General features: G+C 33.6%; 1 protein-coding gene across 3 annotated transcripts in view; it reads left to right on the plus strand.

Moving 5' to 3' along the window:
- MAP2K5 (mitogen-activated protein kinase kinase 5) overlaps window positions 1–18790 on the plus strand; it is a 283285-nt gene that overhangs the window by 33325 nt on the left and 231170 nt on the right. For 2 of the 3 annotated variants that reach the window (XM_036736975.1, XM_036736976.1), the window contains exons 3-4: window positions 2448–2515; window positions 16114–16183. In XM_036736975.1, the coding sequence (XP_036592870.1) occupies window positions 2448–2515; window positions 16114–16183 (138 nt within the window). The remainder of the gene's footprint in view (window positions 1–2447; window positions 2516–16113; window positions 16184–18790) is intronic. The other variant, XM_036736977.1, reaches the window with a different exon arrangement.

Here is an 18790-nt window from a genome sequence, read left to right on the forward strand (position 1 = left end):
GTAAGATCATTTGAGGTTTTAACAATAGAAGTATAATTTTTTTTTACAAATTTATGATAGTAACTTTTCAATTTTTGAAAAGTTATTCTGTCTCATTGATTTTGGATGTCACCACATAAGGAGTGCTTCTGTTTTCTCTGGATTTGTCTAACTCCTTGCCTTAAGATAATATAGGCTCTATAAAACTGGTACATGTCAATTAAAAGTTTCAGACCAGCCTTCTCTGCTTGAATCTACTGTCATATTTTCTAACTGTTGTTGCATTGGCATCATTCTGTTTCCGCTTGCCAAGGAAATCAAGTGTTTGCTCACTAGGGCTCACTTTCTGAACTCTTTTCGTCCCCTTCTTGCAGTGATTAAACTTTTTCTGGGAATGGTGATAATAAACATCAGTTTTTGCTCTTGTCCTTTTTCTCATTTTTCAACATGGACAGCTCATTGGCATAGGTGAGTTTGAAGTTGTTACAACTGACTTCTTACTTTTCCTTCTAATTTAATATTGATTTTGACCGTTGCTCTAAATAGGCCGTAGTCTGATTTTGACAGCTAATTTTGACTTCACTGTTGCATCGGTGACTAGTTATTTACTGTCTGTTAAGATAGTTTTGCTTTTTTGTGATGTTGCTCAATGCTTCAAAAATGTGGTATCCCCCAAATCTATTCTTATCCAAAAAACATTTATGATGTGTATATGTGAAACTCCTTTATAGTCCACCAATTTTTGGTCATTTTAGTTTCTTTTGTTAAAGAAAGTTACCGAACGTATTAGAATTTATACATCCTAATGAATAGTGTTGTGTTCAAAGTAGTCTCTTTGTACAAGGACCTACCTACATGTACAAAAATAATTGTAGCAGCTCTTTTTGTGGTTGCAAAGAATTGGAAATTGAGGGGATGCTCATCAATTGGGGAATGGCTGAACAAGTTGTGGTACATGAATGTAATGAAATATTTTGTGCTATAAGAAATGATGAGCAGGATGCTTTCAGAAAAACCTTGAAAGATTCTCACGAACTGATGCAAACTGAAGTGAGAAGAACCAGGAGAACATTGTACACAGCAACAGCAACATTATTCAGTGATCAATTATGAATGACTTAGCTCTTCTCAGCAATACAGTGATGCAAGACAATTCCAAAGGACTCATGATGGAAAATGCTATCCATATCCAGAGAAATAACTGATGAAGTCTAAATGCAGATTGAAGCATACTATTTTCACTTTCTTTATTTTTTTGTGTTCTTTTTTTCTTTTGGTCCATTTGTTCTTATACAGCATGACAAATATATGTTTTACATGATTACACATATAAAACCTATATTGAATTGCTTATTGTTTTAGGGAGGAAGGAGGTAAGGGAGAAGAAAGTGGGAGAAAATTTGGAACTCAAAAAATTTTTTAAAAAATGAATGTTAAATATTGTCTTTAATACTGTCCTTATGAGATTGTTTTTAGAGCCTGTGGTAAGTTGTTTTGAGTATCCTCTGAAGACAATTCCAAAGAAATTCCAAAACATTGTACATAGTAACAGCAATATTGTAATGATAATCAACTGTGAAAGACTTTGCTACTTTGATTGAGACAGTGATTCAAGACAGTTCCAAAGGACCCATGATGAAAAATGCTCTCCACCTCCAACAGAAGAACTGATGAACTCTGAGTGCAAATTGAAACATACTTTTTTCACTTTCTTGTTCTTCTTTTGTATGTGTGTATTTTCTTTTGCAGTATGGCTAATACAGAAATATGTTTTACATGACTTCATATGAATAATAGCTATCATATTACTTGCCTTCTCAAGAAGTAGGGAAGGGTTAGGAGGGAGAGAATTTGGAATTCAAAATTTTAAAAAAATGAACGTTAAGACTTTTAAAAAATGTAATTGGGAAATAATGAAATAAATTTATATCTATATATCTGTATCTATCTGTCTGTCTATCTATCTATCTATCATGTGTATTTTGATTCTGGAAATGGCCAAAAGTCATCTAGAACCAAATTTGACAAAGAAAATAGGCAACTAAGATAAACTGTGCCATGTTTGGTACAATACCAGGTAAAACTTTAAAACTAAGAAGGCTGCTTTTCTTGTATGTCTCATGAACTGATTCTAGATGGACCCAATTGTAAAAGACTGTTGCAAGCAATGTGATATAAATATTCTGCATTTCATTGTACAATCATTTATATGTATATGTAATAAGGGCATACCATACCTGGTATGCCCTTATTTGTTGCTCGATTGACCCTATAGCAGAACCTTAATTTTCTGCAAAGATTCTGGTTCCACCTTGAACCAAGAAATTAGTGTTGAGGTTTATTTGGTATCAGTTTAGAAGAGACTAATTACAACATTCTCAAATGATATTAATAGATTTACTTGTTTTTTCCTACCAGAAATGACACTTGAAATGTTATCATCCTTATTATGTTGCTTTTTTAATCAGATGAAGATGAGGATGGCGATCGAATTACTGTAAGAAGTGATGAAGAAATGAAGGCCATGCTGTCATATGTAGGTATATTATGCGTAAGAAATACTTTTTAAAATGTTAATGTAATTGAGTTCATTGTTCTTCTGGCCTTCTAAGATATTAAATCTAGACAAAGTATAGCATTTATCACATTTTTCTATGTAATATGTAAGGTTTAAAATTTTTACATGAGAGTTAAGGGCATGCATAATACTTTTCAAAAGAGTTGTACACTTACTGATCATATCATGAACATTAAGAATAATGCATCTTAATGACTTTTGCATTAGGTATAGTACAGGCTAAATGGACTATCAATTTCCTGTATTTTTTATGCAGTACTTAAAGTAACGGCTCATTAAAAATGAACCCCTGGGCTCTAAAAAATTTTTCAAAATCTACTTTCAACTGGGGATCTCTTTTACCCTTCCAGCAGACTACAGTCACATTGTAGCTGCAGGCTTAATATAGATACATGATTTAAAGATGTACTATCTGTTATTTTTATGCCTCACATGTCAGAGAGAAAGAGAGAATCCAAGGTTACTTATTGAGTAAATGTGACTGACTATATCTAGAAGTGACTTATCCTTTTTGTTTTGAATGTCACTGAAAATTTGCATTACCATTTGTATTTGACTGAAGTGGATAAATAAGATGGATGGATATGTTATTAAAAATCTAGGACTTGAACTTGAAAAATTCAAATTTTCTTGAAGCAATTCCTGAGCCCTGATTTGAGGTAACCATCAAAGTTTGCATAGTGTGGTCTAGTAGAAAGTGTACAGGAATGAGAATTATAAGACTTGAGTTATATTTATGCCTCAGTCTTATCTTAGATAATTCCTTAAACTTTGTGTCTCAGTGTCCTCATTTGTCCGTTGAGAATAATGATTTTATATTACCTACCTTATGGGTTTGTTTTAAGGATAAGATGAATCATAGAATTTTAGAGCTTGAAGAGACCTTAGAAATCGTCTTGTCAAACCCCTCATTTTACAGACAAGGAAAAAAATGGCCAAATAATTGCAAATTTTGAATATTTAGTAGAGGAGATGAAACTAGAACTCACGTGTCCTGAGTCCTAGTCTTTGTTTTTTCCATGACACAAGTACATATCAATGCACTGTGAAAAATTAAAAGCCCTGTACCAATGTGAGGAATGATAATCCTGGTGACAGCCTTTTCACCTGAATCTCTCTCATTGGCCAGTAGTAAGGTGATGTTATTTTGGTGGAGGGTTAACTAAAAACATTAGATTACTTTGGTGTAATATAAAATACCAGGAAAGGTTCCTCTGAAATGTTTATTTTAGAGTAGGGAAAATGAATACAAGAGAGATGACATGATTAACAGAGCATTGGAAAAGTCAATTTTCCATTGACTTTCCATTAGCTTCAGTGGGAGTCTTTGTGTATTGAAAATTCAAGACTGGGTTCTTCAGTTTCTTGATAGGCAGAGAGCAGGATTGTCTATTGAAGGTTCTAGGTCTGATTTTAATACACTGAGTTAACTATTGCAAAAGTTTAACAGCTTTTAAAAAAATAAAGTACAAAGCAACACATAAAAGAAAGTTGTAATTTTCTCATACTCCATTGTTTACATCGGTGGTTATTATCTCTAGTAGAGCCACACAGTTAGACATATTTTCATAATACAAACCTGGAAAGATTTGCTTACTTAATGGATATTGATTTATATGATCATAGTAATTATTTGTCAACATTAGTATTTACCTATAAACTATCTGTATTTGTCCAATATCCAGGCTAAGATATCCCTATTGTGTCTGTTTTGTTATCCTCATCAACGTTTCATTCTTTATCTTCTTGACTTCAGGTTCTAATTGTTTCCTTGTTCTAGAATAACATTAGACCCATGTATTCCTGAAGGTACCTGAACTCTAATGAACTGGTTCTTACCTTTCCTAAAGAGAATACTCTATTTCAGGGCAAGGAAAGAGAAATTTTTTCCTTTTGTGATTCTTAATGAGAGTAGAAAAGCACAGTTTGACTCTTTTCCCCCTACTCATATACCGTTTCTTTAATTTGAAGAAAAAATTGAATATTTGAACAGAAGTAAAAAAACCCAAAAAGTCATTTCCTTTCCTAGAGAGTATAATCAACTTTTCATTTGGTTTAACTCTGCATTTGTTCAGGTGGTTGGATTTCCATTGAAAGATTCCAGTGGAAGTCATTTTGAACTCTAAACAGTGATGGATTAGGGAGAATAGTGGCCTTGGCTATACGATAGCCACACAATAAGTGGCACCGAGATTTGTTATTTTTTAATGCTACGTATGTACACTGGTATGCTTTCATGACAAGAATTAGAATCATAAGATAAAGGAGTTACTGATACTTTTTACAATTCTTTCCAGATCTGGTTTTTCATGCAGGATATTTTCCTAATAAATTTATAGCCACACAATTTTTAAAAACCCTCATAAAACTCCTTAGTTATTTTTAAGTCCTTTGACCTTCAAATCCACTGTTAATGAATGTCAATGAAAGAATCATAACAATAATTGCTTATACCTAAATAGTGCTGTAAGCATTACAAAGTTCATTCCACACAGAAAACCTGAGAGGCATGCAGTGCAAGCGTTATCATCCCCAGTCTACCAAATTGGAAGTTAAAGGAATTGCCAGGGCCAGAGCCAGTGTTAGGGCTGAAACAAGAACTCCAGTCTTCTACCTCTAAGACTAGTGATATTTCTACTCTATCCTGTTACAAATAGTAGATTCTTTTCTTTGGTCAACCCGTAGTTGAAGCCAATAGTGATGTGATATAGTAGAAAGTATGTAGGACATGGACTTAAAAGACCTGCTATTCAGGACCCATTTCTCCTATCTATTGTGTAAGGCCATGGGCTATCAACCTCCTTGAGCTTCCATTTCCCCATCGATAAAATGAAGGCAATAGTACTGGTATGACACAAATCACAAGTTTGTTGTGAGGAAGGACTTTATAAACTGAAAGTTGCTACATAGAAAAATGTGAGTCACTGTTACTGACTCAGTAATTGATTTAGCCAGGACTTCACAGTAAAGAAGAAAATGTTTTATATTTCTGGAGACTTCATAGTGAATGAGTTGAAACTTGGAACAGTATCCTACACTTGCTTAAATGAAACCATTTTCTGGCTGCAGGCCAACACAAACATACGTTTTTATCAGTAATGTAAACAGATTTTTGTATTGGAACTGAAAATGTTGCCTTTTTAATTGAAAACTTATCAATTATTTAAATTGCTAGCAGCCTTGGGCTGTTAATTTTATGCATGCTATAATAATGTTGTACAGTGCTATTTGATCCATGTGACACACAGAATATTATATTGTCTAAGGGTTTTGTTGTGAAAATGGGTTGTTGTATAATGTTAAATAATAACCAACATATTAAACCAAAGTCTGTTATCACACATTAGTATCATTTTATGTAAGTTATTTAGAATTTGTTTTGTTTTCTTCATTAGATATATTTTTAAGAGATAATGAGAAGAAAACAAAGCTATAATAAATTGTCTTTTAAGAAAATGTAAAGTAATTTTGTCTCCAAGGAGATATTTAATGTCTTGAAAGAATTCAGCAGCCAAGTGTTATTACAGCACTATTGTGATAGCTATGTGCGTTTTGTTATGAGTTTGTGTTAATCAACAATCTGTTTTTATAGCGTAGTTTCTTGTAAGTTACTGTTGTTAGAATATTCCACTACTGGGATCATGGCTTTTCCTCTGACACTATTGCATCTTTTTAATTCCTCCATAAAGTATTTTTTAATTAGAATTTGAAATGCTTTATTAGGAAAAAAATTATACAGAACCTAAATATTCTGAAAACTAAATACCTGATCATTGCTAATTATTTAAGGAGCACAGTTAATTATTTCTTTAATGTAGTTTTTAATTTGTTTTGTTTGGTTTTTCTCCTTTCTTCTGGAAATCCTTAACACAACAGCTTTTCTGCTTGAATCTTTTTTGTTTTTAACATTTGGACAACAATGATTTTATTTTCATGGGGTCTACATAAGTATGCCCTTGACTCCTTTATTGGTTTATCATAAACATTGTCCATCATTTTGGTATAGGATTAGGGAAGAGAGGATATTTTAGTGTTAACCTCTGCTTTTAGTTAAACCTTCCATTAATCGTTGAGACACCTAACTGTGTACCTTTCTGTTTTGTGTATTGTTTCACATTCTGTTATCTTCAGTATCATTTCAGATGAAGGATTTATTGTATTTGGTTTTGTTTTTGGAAAGTATGTGGGAGTGGAGCAACAGAATTAACAAAAGGAATCCAAGTATTGTTCCCATTCTGCTTCCTGTTATGACCAGTGTAGTATTTCAGGGGAAGGTAAAACTAATTTCTTTAGTGTTCTTTGACCCTTGGCTTCCTTGGCATTTTAAAGATTTAGACTTGATTTAACTTTAATATACTATTAACATGCTAAGATATATATATATGCATGAATATTCATATTGTTACATGCCTATATGTATAAGGTATTGTATACATATGAAGTATTTATATGAAATTGGTTTTTTGTTACTGTTTTTCAGATGTTTTTCAGTCATTTTTCAGTCTTCTCTGACTCTGACCCCATTTGGTGTGTTGGCAGAGATAATGGCGTGGTTTGTCACTTCTTTCTCCGGCTTATTTTACCAATGAGAAAACTGAGGCAAACAAAGTTAAGTGACTTGCCCAGGGTCATACAGCTAGTAAGTGCCAGAGGTTAGATTTGAACTCAGGAAGATGAGTTTTTCCTGATTCTAGGCCTGTCTAATCTATCCACTGTGCCACCTAGGTGCCCCAGATAAAAAATGGAAACATAGAATGAGAATATTAGACCTTGGAAAAGACCTTATTAAGATATTTCCTTTAATCTGTTTAATAGCCTTCTGTCAGCTTTTCCATTTCCATCCTATTCTCTTGGTATGGAGAAAAGTTGAAAAAAACAGTTCACAACTGAATTCCCCCTTGCCATTCTTTGGGCCTTTACAATATTACCTGGTGTTTCTCAGAGACTAAGTACCTGAAATAAACTTAGTTTTCAGTGATTGGTTAGTTTTATTGTTATTATTAATAATAATAATTATTAATTATTATTAATAATATTGAAAATAATAAAGATGTTACCTTGGTATAGCTCCTTAAGGGCTACATAAAGTTTCCCAAAACACTTCTGTGAGCTTGTAGTAGTACATTTTTATTTTACAGATGAGGAAGCTGAGGTCAGGAGATTCAGAATTGTGACCATCGGAGCCAAGATTTAAGCCTAGAAATCCATAAACTGAGCCCCACTCCATTTTCCACTAAGTAATTTTGGCTCAACACAAACCCAAATCCATTGATCCTTCCATCCTACTTCATTGCCACTGGATAAGATAGTGGACAATATGTTCCATTATGGTTTGTTTGTTTTAAAGATAGGAAGATGTCAATTCTATGTAGTTTATTCCAGTAACATTAATCTTATAATAAAAACCGTCCCTTTTGCTTCTCTGACAATGACAGACATTATTACAAGAAGCAGAAAAGTGAAAATAGAGGAAATTAGTAAACTGACTAGAAATTGTCTTCCTTTGTCAGCAACAATAACAATAGCTGGCATTTATAAACAATTTTAGCTAACAACCTCATATACAATTTTACACTTTACAATACTTTGTATGTGGCTCATTTGAGACAAAAATAATCTGCTGCAAGACATTGAGCAAAGACACTGGTCATTATGAATGGTCCTCATCCTAGGCAAGCAAAATAGTCTTTTTCCGTAAAAAAATATTATTTTTCTCTGTGTTAATTTGGCATCTGTATAAATATAAAGAATTATTATTATCCTACTAGGAATCACTTCCAAAGGCATTAAACACAAGGCTTGCTATAGAGACCTCTTTTATGGAATTGCTTCAGGGGAACTCAAGAAGGTGCTAAGCATTCGTTGGCAGCTTGTATGGGAATCCCAGGCTGCTGTTCAGGGCAAGTTTCACAGCAGATAACAGAGATATTTACTACACATTACTGAAAAAATGATTGCAAATTATGGGAATTGCAGTAAAAGGGCTAGTACTCAGTAAATTAGCATCATAGGAAAAGTTGATGGATCCAGAAAAAAAAAAAGTGTAAATTAAGGGTAAATATACCCTTGCTGTGTCTGATATTTTTTACTCACACATACACATACACTTGTTTTTAAATAGCTTCTGAGCAGTATCTTCATCAAAGCAATATTTGAACTGGTCAAATAAAGCAATCTATTTACAGTGGAATGCTTCATTTGGCCAGCTGTCTACATGGCTAGATATTCCTTTTTCTTTTCTTTTCTTTTTTTCCCCCACTTATTTAAGTGTCAGCTTCCCTGAATCTACTATTTTAAATAATGCAGGTTTTTCCTCTGACTTCAGAAGTAAAGCAAAATTTCTATACTCCAGAAGCCAGGTGAAAGGTCAGTGTAGACATTCCCCCAAGCTAAATATGATGATTCTGTGGGCTTTGGCTGAGTAAATCCTATGAATTTTGAGTTTATCAGCTGGTATGACAAGTTTAAACTCTTTCTTATCAATGTGCATTGCTTTAAACTTAACCAATTTGACTTCCATTTGCTGTTGTGTTACCTGTATGCCAACTATAGTTTTGCCGTTTAAAGCAAATAGTGTCATTATTAAACTTTGCAAATTTTTTGTATTTTTTGCTTTCATATAATTAATCATTACGTTTATTTAATAAGTCTGTAAACAGACCCCAAAGCTGTTCCTTGTCGACCTTTTCATGAGAACACTTTTTGCCCTGATTTCCTTTCTTACCACTGAATCAATTAATAAGTGATTATATTGTGGACCATTGCTTCATAAACATTTTAGGAAGAAAGTATGTAAATTTTAGCAGGGGAGAAAACCCCAGTTTGCTGACCAGCCAGTGAAATTTTAGGGCAGTTTTGTGGACAAGTATGTAAATGTAAGCATGAATTTACCATTGAGGCAGATTGGTTTCATGTGTTGTGTGTGTGTGTGTGTGTGTGTGTGTGTGTGTATGTTTGATCTGCTGGGGCAGTTGTGTGCTTCACAGCAGTTTAATTCAGCAAAGAAAATCCTGTTACTGAAAGATATAAGGGATAATTGAAGGGAGGTATAACTGATGACACAATAGAGTAGTATTGTAATTGAGTTTGTAGGCATCTTTCAGTCTTATCATTGTCGGCTTCTTCAAAAGGAAATCTAATAAATTAACTATGGACTACAAATAGTTGGTTAGTTTATTGATTATTGCTGTAATTACTGACTGAGCTACATATAATGGGGTAGGCTTGCAGTATTGGCAAAGAAGGAATTTTAAAATTTTATCATTGGTGGAGGTAGTTAATACATTTTTTTCTTTTAACTTGAAATATTGTGCCAATTATGTTGTCTGTTAGGTCAGATTAAAGATGGATTTAAGAAGCTGACTTATGGTAAATATTAGGGAAACTAATAAAATAAGCTTGATTTTTCTCTTGTCTATAAATTAGAGATGTGGGACTAATAATACTTTTTATAATTCTTTATTGGCTCTACAAAACACCTTTCTTCTAGAAAGTAAATAATATTCTTTCTGTTATAATTAGTCTGTTACATTTATGTGTATCACTATGTTAATAAGGTTGCCTGAAAAAAGTGCTATTTTCTCTGGGCCAATCAAGCAAAACTTCTAGCCATTTTAGTATCATAGGCCTTTGGGGTAGGATTTATTGCATTGGTGGCAGAGTATTTCTGCGGCACTTCTAGTTTCTTTTAGTTCCTCTAGTTCCTTCTAGTACTTCTAGTTTATCCTAGAAGACCAGATAGGAAAAAAAAAAACAAGAGTTGAAGAATATTTTTTGTCCAAACAATGATGTCCAGGTAGATGGTCAAACCATAGAGCCTCTTCCATTAGTCCATGTATCTTGGAGATTACAGTGGGCAGCTGGGTTTAAAATGGAATGAATAGTAAGAAATGAGCAGTTTCAGTTGCTTTAGGGAAACTATGCAGTTCTTTTGATGATTCTAAAGTTTCTCTGAACCAAATCCCCCTTTTTTTTTAAAACACCAATATTCTTCTGGGGATGTTTCTCTCTCTCTCTCTCTCTCTCTCTCTCTCTCTCTCACACACACACACACACACACACTCATATAAATAATTACAGATCATGGAGTGCCACAGTCTCTAAAAAAGTAAAGTTGAGAATCACAAGATCACAAAATCTCTGAGTTGTAAAGGAAAGCTCTCTAAGCCAACCTGAAACCCAACAATAATTCCTTTTTCTACATCTTCAACAAGGTGGTCGTTTAGCCTTCATTTAAAAACCTCAAGTGCAGGGAATTCCATTGCCTCCTGAAGAAACTCATTTCACTCTTAGATCGTTCTCATTGTTAGATGTTTTTTTTATTCATATGGAGCATATTTTTCTTTTTTATGATTCAGGTTCCATGTAGGGAGAAGTTGCCTAACAGTTGAGCCCAAAACTCTTCGATTTACATATTCTATGGAGAATTTACGGAGGAGGTGGATGAAATTTGCACAGAATAGAAAAATGTGGACAGGTTGTGTTTTAGGGGAGGGAGAGAACCCAGTAAAAGAGCCATGTAATGGATATGTAGAAAATGAAGTTTGGGCCTGGTTACAAAATATAAGTATTTAATGGAATAAAACCATAAAGTGAATTAATAGCTTAAGTTGTTCTTTAGAAGACTTGTGACCATAAATTACATGCTTCATCTACCTTTGCCCCAGGAGTACATAGAATTATAACTTTCCTCTGCACAATCCTTTAGCTTTTCTTAATATTTCCTAAAATTTTTCTTCCTTTTATTAAAAATATCTTAGAACCCATACTCTCCTTAGTAGCTTATAAAATATAAAAATAAACTGGGCAGCACTCTAGAGTGTAAATCTTACTAAATCATTCATATCAAGAGTTCTCCCAGATTGTAGTATATTTACTCTGGTGTTGTTACTATAACTTTTGCCATAAAAAATTATGCGGCATATTTTTCTTTAAAAATGACTTCTTATACATTAAGATTAGGAAATTGTATGGATTTGATTGTCTAGACTGTCTGCCCAATTGGTCCAGGACACTAAAGAGTTTAAGAACCTCTGATTTAGAGTCAGTAAGGTGAGTGACCATGCTGGGTGATACTGATTTTGAACTCAAAAGAGGTCTGAATGTGAATCATTTATTATTTTCTTGTGTAATTCAAACTTATTTGTCATGGAAAGACACATAGTAGGCATGAGCAGGCTGTAACACATTACAGATGAGGACTTGCACAGGCATGATATAAAGGATATCAACAGACAAATGTCTGACTAGAAAAAGTAATGGACCTCTCATGGAGAAAGAGTGAGTGAGGAATAAGCAGTAGACACTCCACATTCTCCAAGGATATCCATTAAATGTCCTAAGATCTCAAAGAAGACCCACCTGTCTTCCTCCCCTCCTAAGCATGTTGAATAGCACCGCAATCCCTTGTGGATTTAAGGAAGGACAGAAACACATAGGTTGGGCAAGCATCATTGAACTCTCCAAATATGGTACTTGTGTACTGTCCTTAGAAGAAATGTCACCTGTTTTTACATGAGAGGTGGGAAACCGTATCATTCTTTGTTTAATATAAGAAACAGGTACTGAGAAAGTTGGTGCCTTGAAAAATCATTGGTGAGATGGAGAACAGAAAATGAAACTGATGTTTAGTTTAGTTAGATTGTACACTAGATAACTAAATATGTCTCTCAGAAATTTATCCAAGAATACCTATTTAGTGAAAGGTCTTATAGAATGGGAGTTATTGGTTGAACTGGTTCGATCAGCCTAGTTCTACTTCTGTTGTTCCAAAACTTTCAACAAACCTAGTTAGAAGTCTCTAACATGGACATACTATGATTAAATAAGAGTATTCCTATATAATTTTTCTTCCAGAACACTTACTTTGTGAAACTATTTTTTATTTGTTAAATGTGTAGACTTTCTTAGTCTATGTACTTGGCTGGTTAGTGTTGTGGTTCTTTTTAAAATTTGTAACTTAGCTCTTATGTTTCTTGTTCTTCATTAGAAAAAAATGTACTTTTAGTGTTATAGGACCCTTCTTAAATGGCAGTTTTTCATGAAGAAGAAAACATTGTAGTTATTGATTGAATTTGCTATTAGAATTTGAATTAGGTTGATTACAAATAGGAAAGCTGATAGCTCTCCAAACAAAACAAAGCCAAAGAAAACATGTACTTCTTATCCCCTTGTTGAATGTGGCCCCCAGTCTCAAATTAATTAGATTTTGAATAACTCTGCTAAACTTTGTGTCACATCCTTATTAAAATTGTTTAAGAATTTTTACAAGCATCTCAGAGGGATGCTGAAACTAATCTGCAGCCGGTTCAGGAAGCTCCATTAACAAATCAAAACTGATTCATCTTTACCTGGTTAGCTTATTGATAATTGCCTCAGTTACTGCATGAGAAAGAGAACACCAAGAAACAAATCTAATAACTGTTAATACTAACTTTGATTTAATGAAGCATCTTTTACACTGGTAATTTTGCGTGAGTGAGTGCTGGAGAAATTTTGGCAGGTGGATAAAATGAATTGTACTTAAAATATATTTTTATATATGATGCCCATGATTCATATAGGATTACAGATGCTCATACAGGATTATAGATATAGACGGTAGCTCTAGGTAGTGACTTTGCTAACATTACTTTGATTGTTCTAGTCACTGTGAGTATCTTGGCAGCATGAGCCTACCTTGTTTGAGATACATTTCAAGCCTATTAATTTAGTATTTGGAATTATTGATGGGTTTAATCCTGTTTAAAACGAAATAGGAGCTATTCCTCCTCTCCCTTCCCTGCTTTCTTTAGAATGGAAGGTAGGAGAAAATGAAAATTTTGGAAAGAGAAGGGGAGCACAAACAGGAAGAGGTTGACTTGATGCCAGAAAGGGTAACCATTTTAGTTTTTTGGTACTTCTTGATATAGAAGAGGCAGCAGTAGTGACAGAGCTCCTGGGAACTCTGCTTAGTTTTATGGCAGTTCAGAAATTAACTCAGCCTTCTTCATAAAGGTCATCCTAGCCTGGGGTTTGAAATGGGATTAGGGATGTACTGTTCCAGTACTAAGAATTTAGTTTGGGAGGACCTTGTTTATGACAAACCTTAATAATTTAATTTATTTAGGTATGTAAAACTTATCTCTCTTTTGGTCTTAATCAGGAATCCCCAGTAATACAAAGACATTACAAACAAGATTTTAGTGGGAGAAAATCTACTTCACGTTTGAAAGGGTTCAGTAATTTTGCCTTTAGAAAAATTAACAAATTACCCATTTAACATCATTAATCTTAACTATGAGTGAGAATAGGTTCCTATATAAGAAGAGATAAATTTCCAGAAATTTTCCGTTGACATTAGTAGCCTATATTTTATCAATCATATGTCAAAGATCTAAAGTGAAAAGACAGAATTTTTATTTATTTGTGAGGTAAATAAATAAAATAAGAAAACAGGCCAATTTCATGCATGCAAGGTTTTATAGTAGGAAAAAATGCATTGCACCTATTCTCACCCTTTATATTTGAGGGTATTTGTTTTCAAATTTGACCCCAAGCACCGTTTTCAGACACCTCTATAATTAATTTATTATATTAAGGCATAAGAAGATTTTGTTTGCTTTTGTTTCTAGGAATGTGTTGAAGTAGTAACTGAAATTACTTACCTATTGTACATAGCAGTTAATTAAAGAAAAGCATTAAGTATGGGAGAGCAGCACTGGTGCTGTTGTCTTGTATCAGTATAAAAAGGCAGTAATTTTTTTGACAGCCACTGATTGGAAAGTTGCTTGCAGCCTTCCAGAAGCAAGGGGTACATGCTGTGGATCAATAACTGGCAAATTTTCCATTAAAAAGAATACCTGAGCAATGTTCCAAATAGCCACTGGCATCTTAATTTTCCATGGAAACCTCAAACGCTCAAGTGCCGAGGACAAGTCATTTTCGGACAATTTTTCCAGACTACTTGTTAACAGTTATTGCTGTCCCAAAAGGTTGACAGCCTACATGATTGATATTTCATTTACTTGTCATCACTGTTTGAGTAATGGCGAGTGCTGTATTTCTGTGGTTTTAAGGAACATAGTCTCCTGAAAAACGTTTGCCTTAGTGTTTATTCCACAGAGGATGTAGTGCACATTTATACTGTATGTATATAAGTCTTTAGGGTCATGGAATGGGAGAACCGATTTCCTTTACAGTTTGAAGGCCTCTGGAGAGCAGGGAACATTTTTGTAGCCCCCTAGCTATCAAAAATCTACTTTCATTTTATTTTTTATAAAGGTGAAGAGAGTATTACTTGTGATTTCCTGAGATAATGTAGAATTTTATGATCCTATATATTTCTCTACAAAATTCACTTGATACAATAATTCCATTTTACATAATAGTTATTACTTAAGAATTACACTGTGCAGAAAAGTACAGCAAAATTATATGTAGTGAAAACCTTTTGGGGAAATTAACAAAGAATCACAAAGGAGATATTCCCTAAATGTGGCAACTAAATGGTAGTCATTTGTCTCTTAATGCCAAAGTGCTAGTGTTTGGTTCAGGGAGAATGCCCTTAGAAGACACCCTCTCAAATTACTTCACCAGCAGTTTTTGTCTTTATATTTCTATCAAGAATATTTTGGGTCATCTGTTAGTAGGAGTGAAGGAACAAAAGCCATCTCTAAGGCTGGTATTCACTTGAACTTTAACGATTCATGCTAGTACCCATAGTTGCTGAGAGAAGAGGAATAAGCTAGTAAAAACTAATATTTATTTAATCACAAAATTTAATTTAGTTTAGTAAAATACTGTTATCGCTGTGAGGACTCTGAAACACCCTGAAAGTGTTTGTTTTCATTTCCTAAGTTTCCTCATTGTTACAAGTTTAATCGTGCATTGAAAGTCGTCCATAACAAAATGTCTATAAGGATAAGGATTCTTTGTTTTGTGCTGGGTTTAAGCATGCTTGGAACTTGGCAGCGGTCCTTTTGTATCACTTTAATTTGATCTTCTTTGGAGCCCTCCTGGTACTTATTAATGTAATAGCCTTTATAGTTTAGTTTTAGATTATGTTTTCATTGGATATATATATATATATATATATATATATATAGACATGGATATATGTATACATATGCGTATACATATGAATATGTAAAGAATATTTGTCTCATTAGCTGGCATGTGGAGCAAAGTCAGATATGAAACATATGCATCTTTATTTACCAGATTGGGGCAGGGGTGGTGTGGGGAAGAGGTAGCAGAGTAATTTAGCATTAAAATCTGTTTATGTTCCTTTTAGTAAGTAACATTTTAAAATATTTTCAGAAATTATATAAAGTTTTAATCAACATTTTTACTTTTAAAAACAGGTGTCATTTGTATCTGGGGGATTATATTGTACTAAACTTTCAGGCCTAAGCATTCACTATAGTCATTTTGATGTTCAAATAGGGGGAAAGTATTCTCAAGGCTGATATGTATATTAGCAATTTTAAAAAACTACTATGAATTAAACAACCCATGAGTGTCCATTCCAGTATTCATGCATTACTGAGTAATCTCTTTCTGTAATCTCTTTGCAGTATTATTCCACAGTAATGGAACAGCAAGTAAATGGACAGTTAATAGAGCCTCTGCAGATATTTCCAAGAGGTAATGTTTAACAGATTCTAATCAACAATGATTATTTCAGTAAACTATTTCATCAACAGTTATGTTTTCCAAAGGTTTAAATGCACATAACGTGATGTTTGCTCTTAATTCGAAAAAACAAAAGAAGTATTCATTATTGTGGGGATTGCAGGCTATATTATAGTTATGGCAGATAAAATATCTAATTTACTAGAGTAAATTAAACTAACTAGATTGTATTTTGTTTTCAAAATGCACATTTATATACGCTTAGAGAACTCTTTGGGATTTACACGTTTTCCAATCCAAGGCAAATGAATAACTTTAATTCTAGTTATTTGTAAATTGTGACTCATGATGATGGCCAGTGAGTGTTGTTATTGAGTGGAATATTTTCAGTCAGTAGGGAAATAAAATTAGCTCAGAGTTTTTAAGGGAGAAAAATTGGTAGAACACTTAGTGGTTTGTTTTGTTACTTAGAGGAAAGTCTCTATAAACAATGAGAAGTTCACAGGAACAGCCATTTAATAGTTAACCTTTTAAAAATTATGTAGGGGCGTAAGGGTAAGCCAGTGGCACATGGAGCCAAGTGGTCTTTTTGCCTTCTGCATTGGGCAGTGTTGATCTTTTACCAGGTGTGAATATTTAAAATGTGGAGACTTTTCAGAATTCGGATAATGTTGGAAAGGAAGAGTTTACTTATGTAAGTCCATTGCTACTTTCCAGTTTATATGTTGTGTGTCTTGGAGTCAGTGTTTCCTAATCGATGATACTGATAAATTTCAATTCTTTAAGTATATCTTCCAGCATTAAATTAATTAAAATAATGAAAAAGAAAACTTATCCTTGTTAATTTGCTTTTGCACAAATAATTGTAGAATGAGTTTTCCAGTGAAACATTCTAGATTTTCATTACTTGTGACTCTGAAGTTTGAACTGGACAGTTAACCAATAGAAATCTTATTCATAATAACAAGGTCTTAAAAGGAAGTTTGCTTACTTGAATGGTCACTTTTGTTATTCTATATAGAAGTTTGGGAGCTTTAGTCTTTCAGGCAGATCAGTTTTTGTTGGGTTTTTTTTTTTTTGCCAGCTTGAAAATTTCTGTCAGTTCCTTTCCAAGATTAGCAATATACTAGTCATTTTGATGCAATAAATATCATTTGTACAATATTATAAAGAATTTAAGTACTGCTTCTGATACAGATTAGCTGTGTGACCCTGGGCAAGTCACTTATCTTATCAGTGCCTACTACATTAAAACTACAAACCACTGAGCAGTTGCAGATTTATGTTGATAGAGGGAGTTTTCTCACCAGGCATTGCTCTATACCAATAAAATCATAGCTCCAGGGAAAAATAAAAGCAAATTAAAAAAAAAAACTCCTCTGTTTTGGTGATCTTATTTTTTGTTTTTACTAAAACCTTTTCAAGTCCAACTTGATTTCTTCAAGGTTTTGAGTCTTAAGGCCTCTGTTAGTTTACTATAGTCATATTGCCCTAACAACTTTTGGTATCCTTACATAAAATGATAGAAGATTATCTGATCTGACCCTGAGGGAATTTTTTTACTAGATTATTTAAAATTATTAATTTGTTAATGAAAATAGTATATTATTGACACTTGATATTTATTTCACACTTTAAGGTTTTATATGCTGTCTTAGTGTATTAATCAATGTTTCTATCTTTTGAAGGATATAAAAGTTAAAGTATAGGTAAGGTCAGAAGAGTTGGGAGGATTGAGCAAAACAACTGCCATAGGTAGAGGGAAGCTGCTCAAAAGTACTAGAAATTATCAGTGTACGTTCATTCACTCTGTTTTGCCCCATATAATCACAGAATGTCAAAGCTTCAAGTTCAGCTAGTCTGTTTTCCTCATTTTACAGATGAGGAGATGAAGGCTCAGGTGAAGTGACTCTTCCAAAGTGACCCAGTTGATAAACATGCACGGCTGGGTGTTGAACTTACTTGTTTGATTCCAAATCCTACATCATGAGCTCTCTGATTCCACTGCATCATCTTTAAACACTCAGGCTATGGGAGCACAAGTCTCCCTGTTATTAAAATTCCTTTATTTTGTGTGCATACATTTCTAGCAGTTTGTAGTAATTTGTTGCTGTTTAAATGTAAGTGAGATAAGACAAGTTGGATTTGGAATTGAGGTTTAGATATGTCTTCAAAGCCTGTGACCCAATAGGGAGAAAAAAGATGATTCAATTTCAAGACATTCAAATGTATCCTATTTCCCAATATACATAGCTGCTTTGAATACTTGAATAGTGATTTGTATTTTATAATGAGGCCCCCTTTACAATTAAAATGTAGCTTTAACTATAGGCAAATGTATAAATTCACTAGATTTTCAATAACTTGGGTTTCTTTGATTATAAGAGGGAATGTTGCTAGAGAGTTGCCCCTGAATCAGTCTAAGTCCTGTGTCTGATGTTTCCGGACTGTATGACCCTGGCCAAGTCATTTAAGCTTTCAGTTCCCCTCAGAAGCTCTCTCAGTTGGAGAGCAGGTACTTATCTACATTTCTTGAGGGAATTCCTTGTTGGAAGTTCCTTACATGAGTGAAAATATAGATCCAGTCCAAAAACACAGAATGCTGTACTTTTGTATAGT

The sequence above is a fragment of the Trichosurus vulpecula genome, chromosome 8 (genome assembly GCF_011100635.1).
Source record: "Trichosurus vulpecula isolate mTriVul1 chromosome 8, mTriVul1.pri, whole genome shotgun sequence".
Taxonomy (NCBI): domain Eukaryota; kingdom Metazoa; phylum Chordata; class Mammalia; order Diprotodontia; family Phalangeridae; genus Trichosurus; species Trichosurus vulpecula.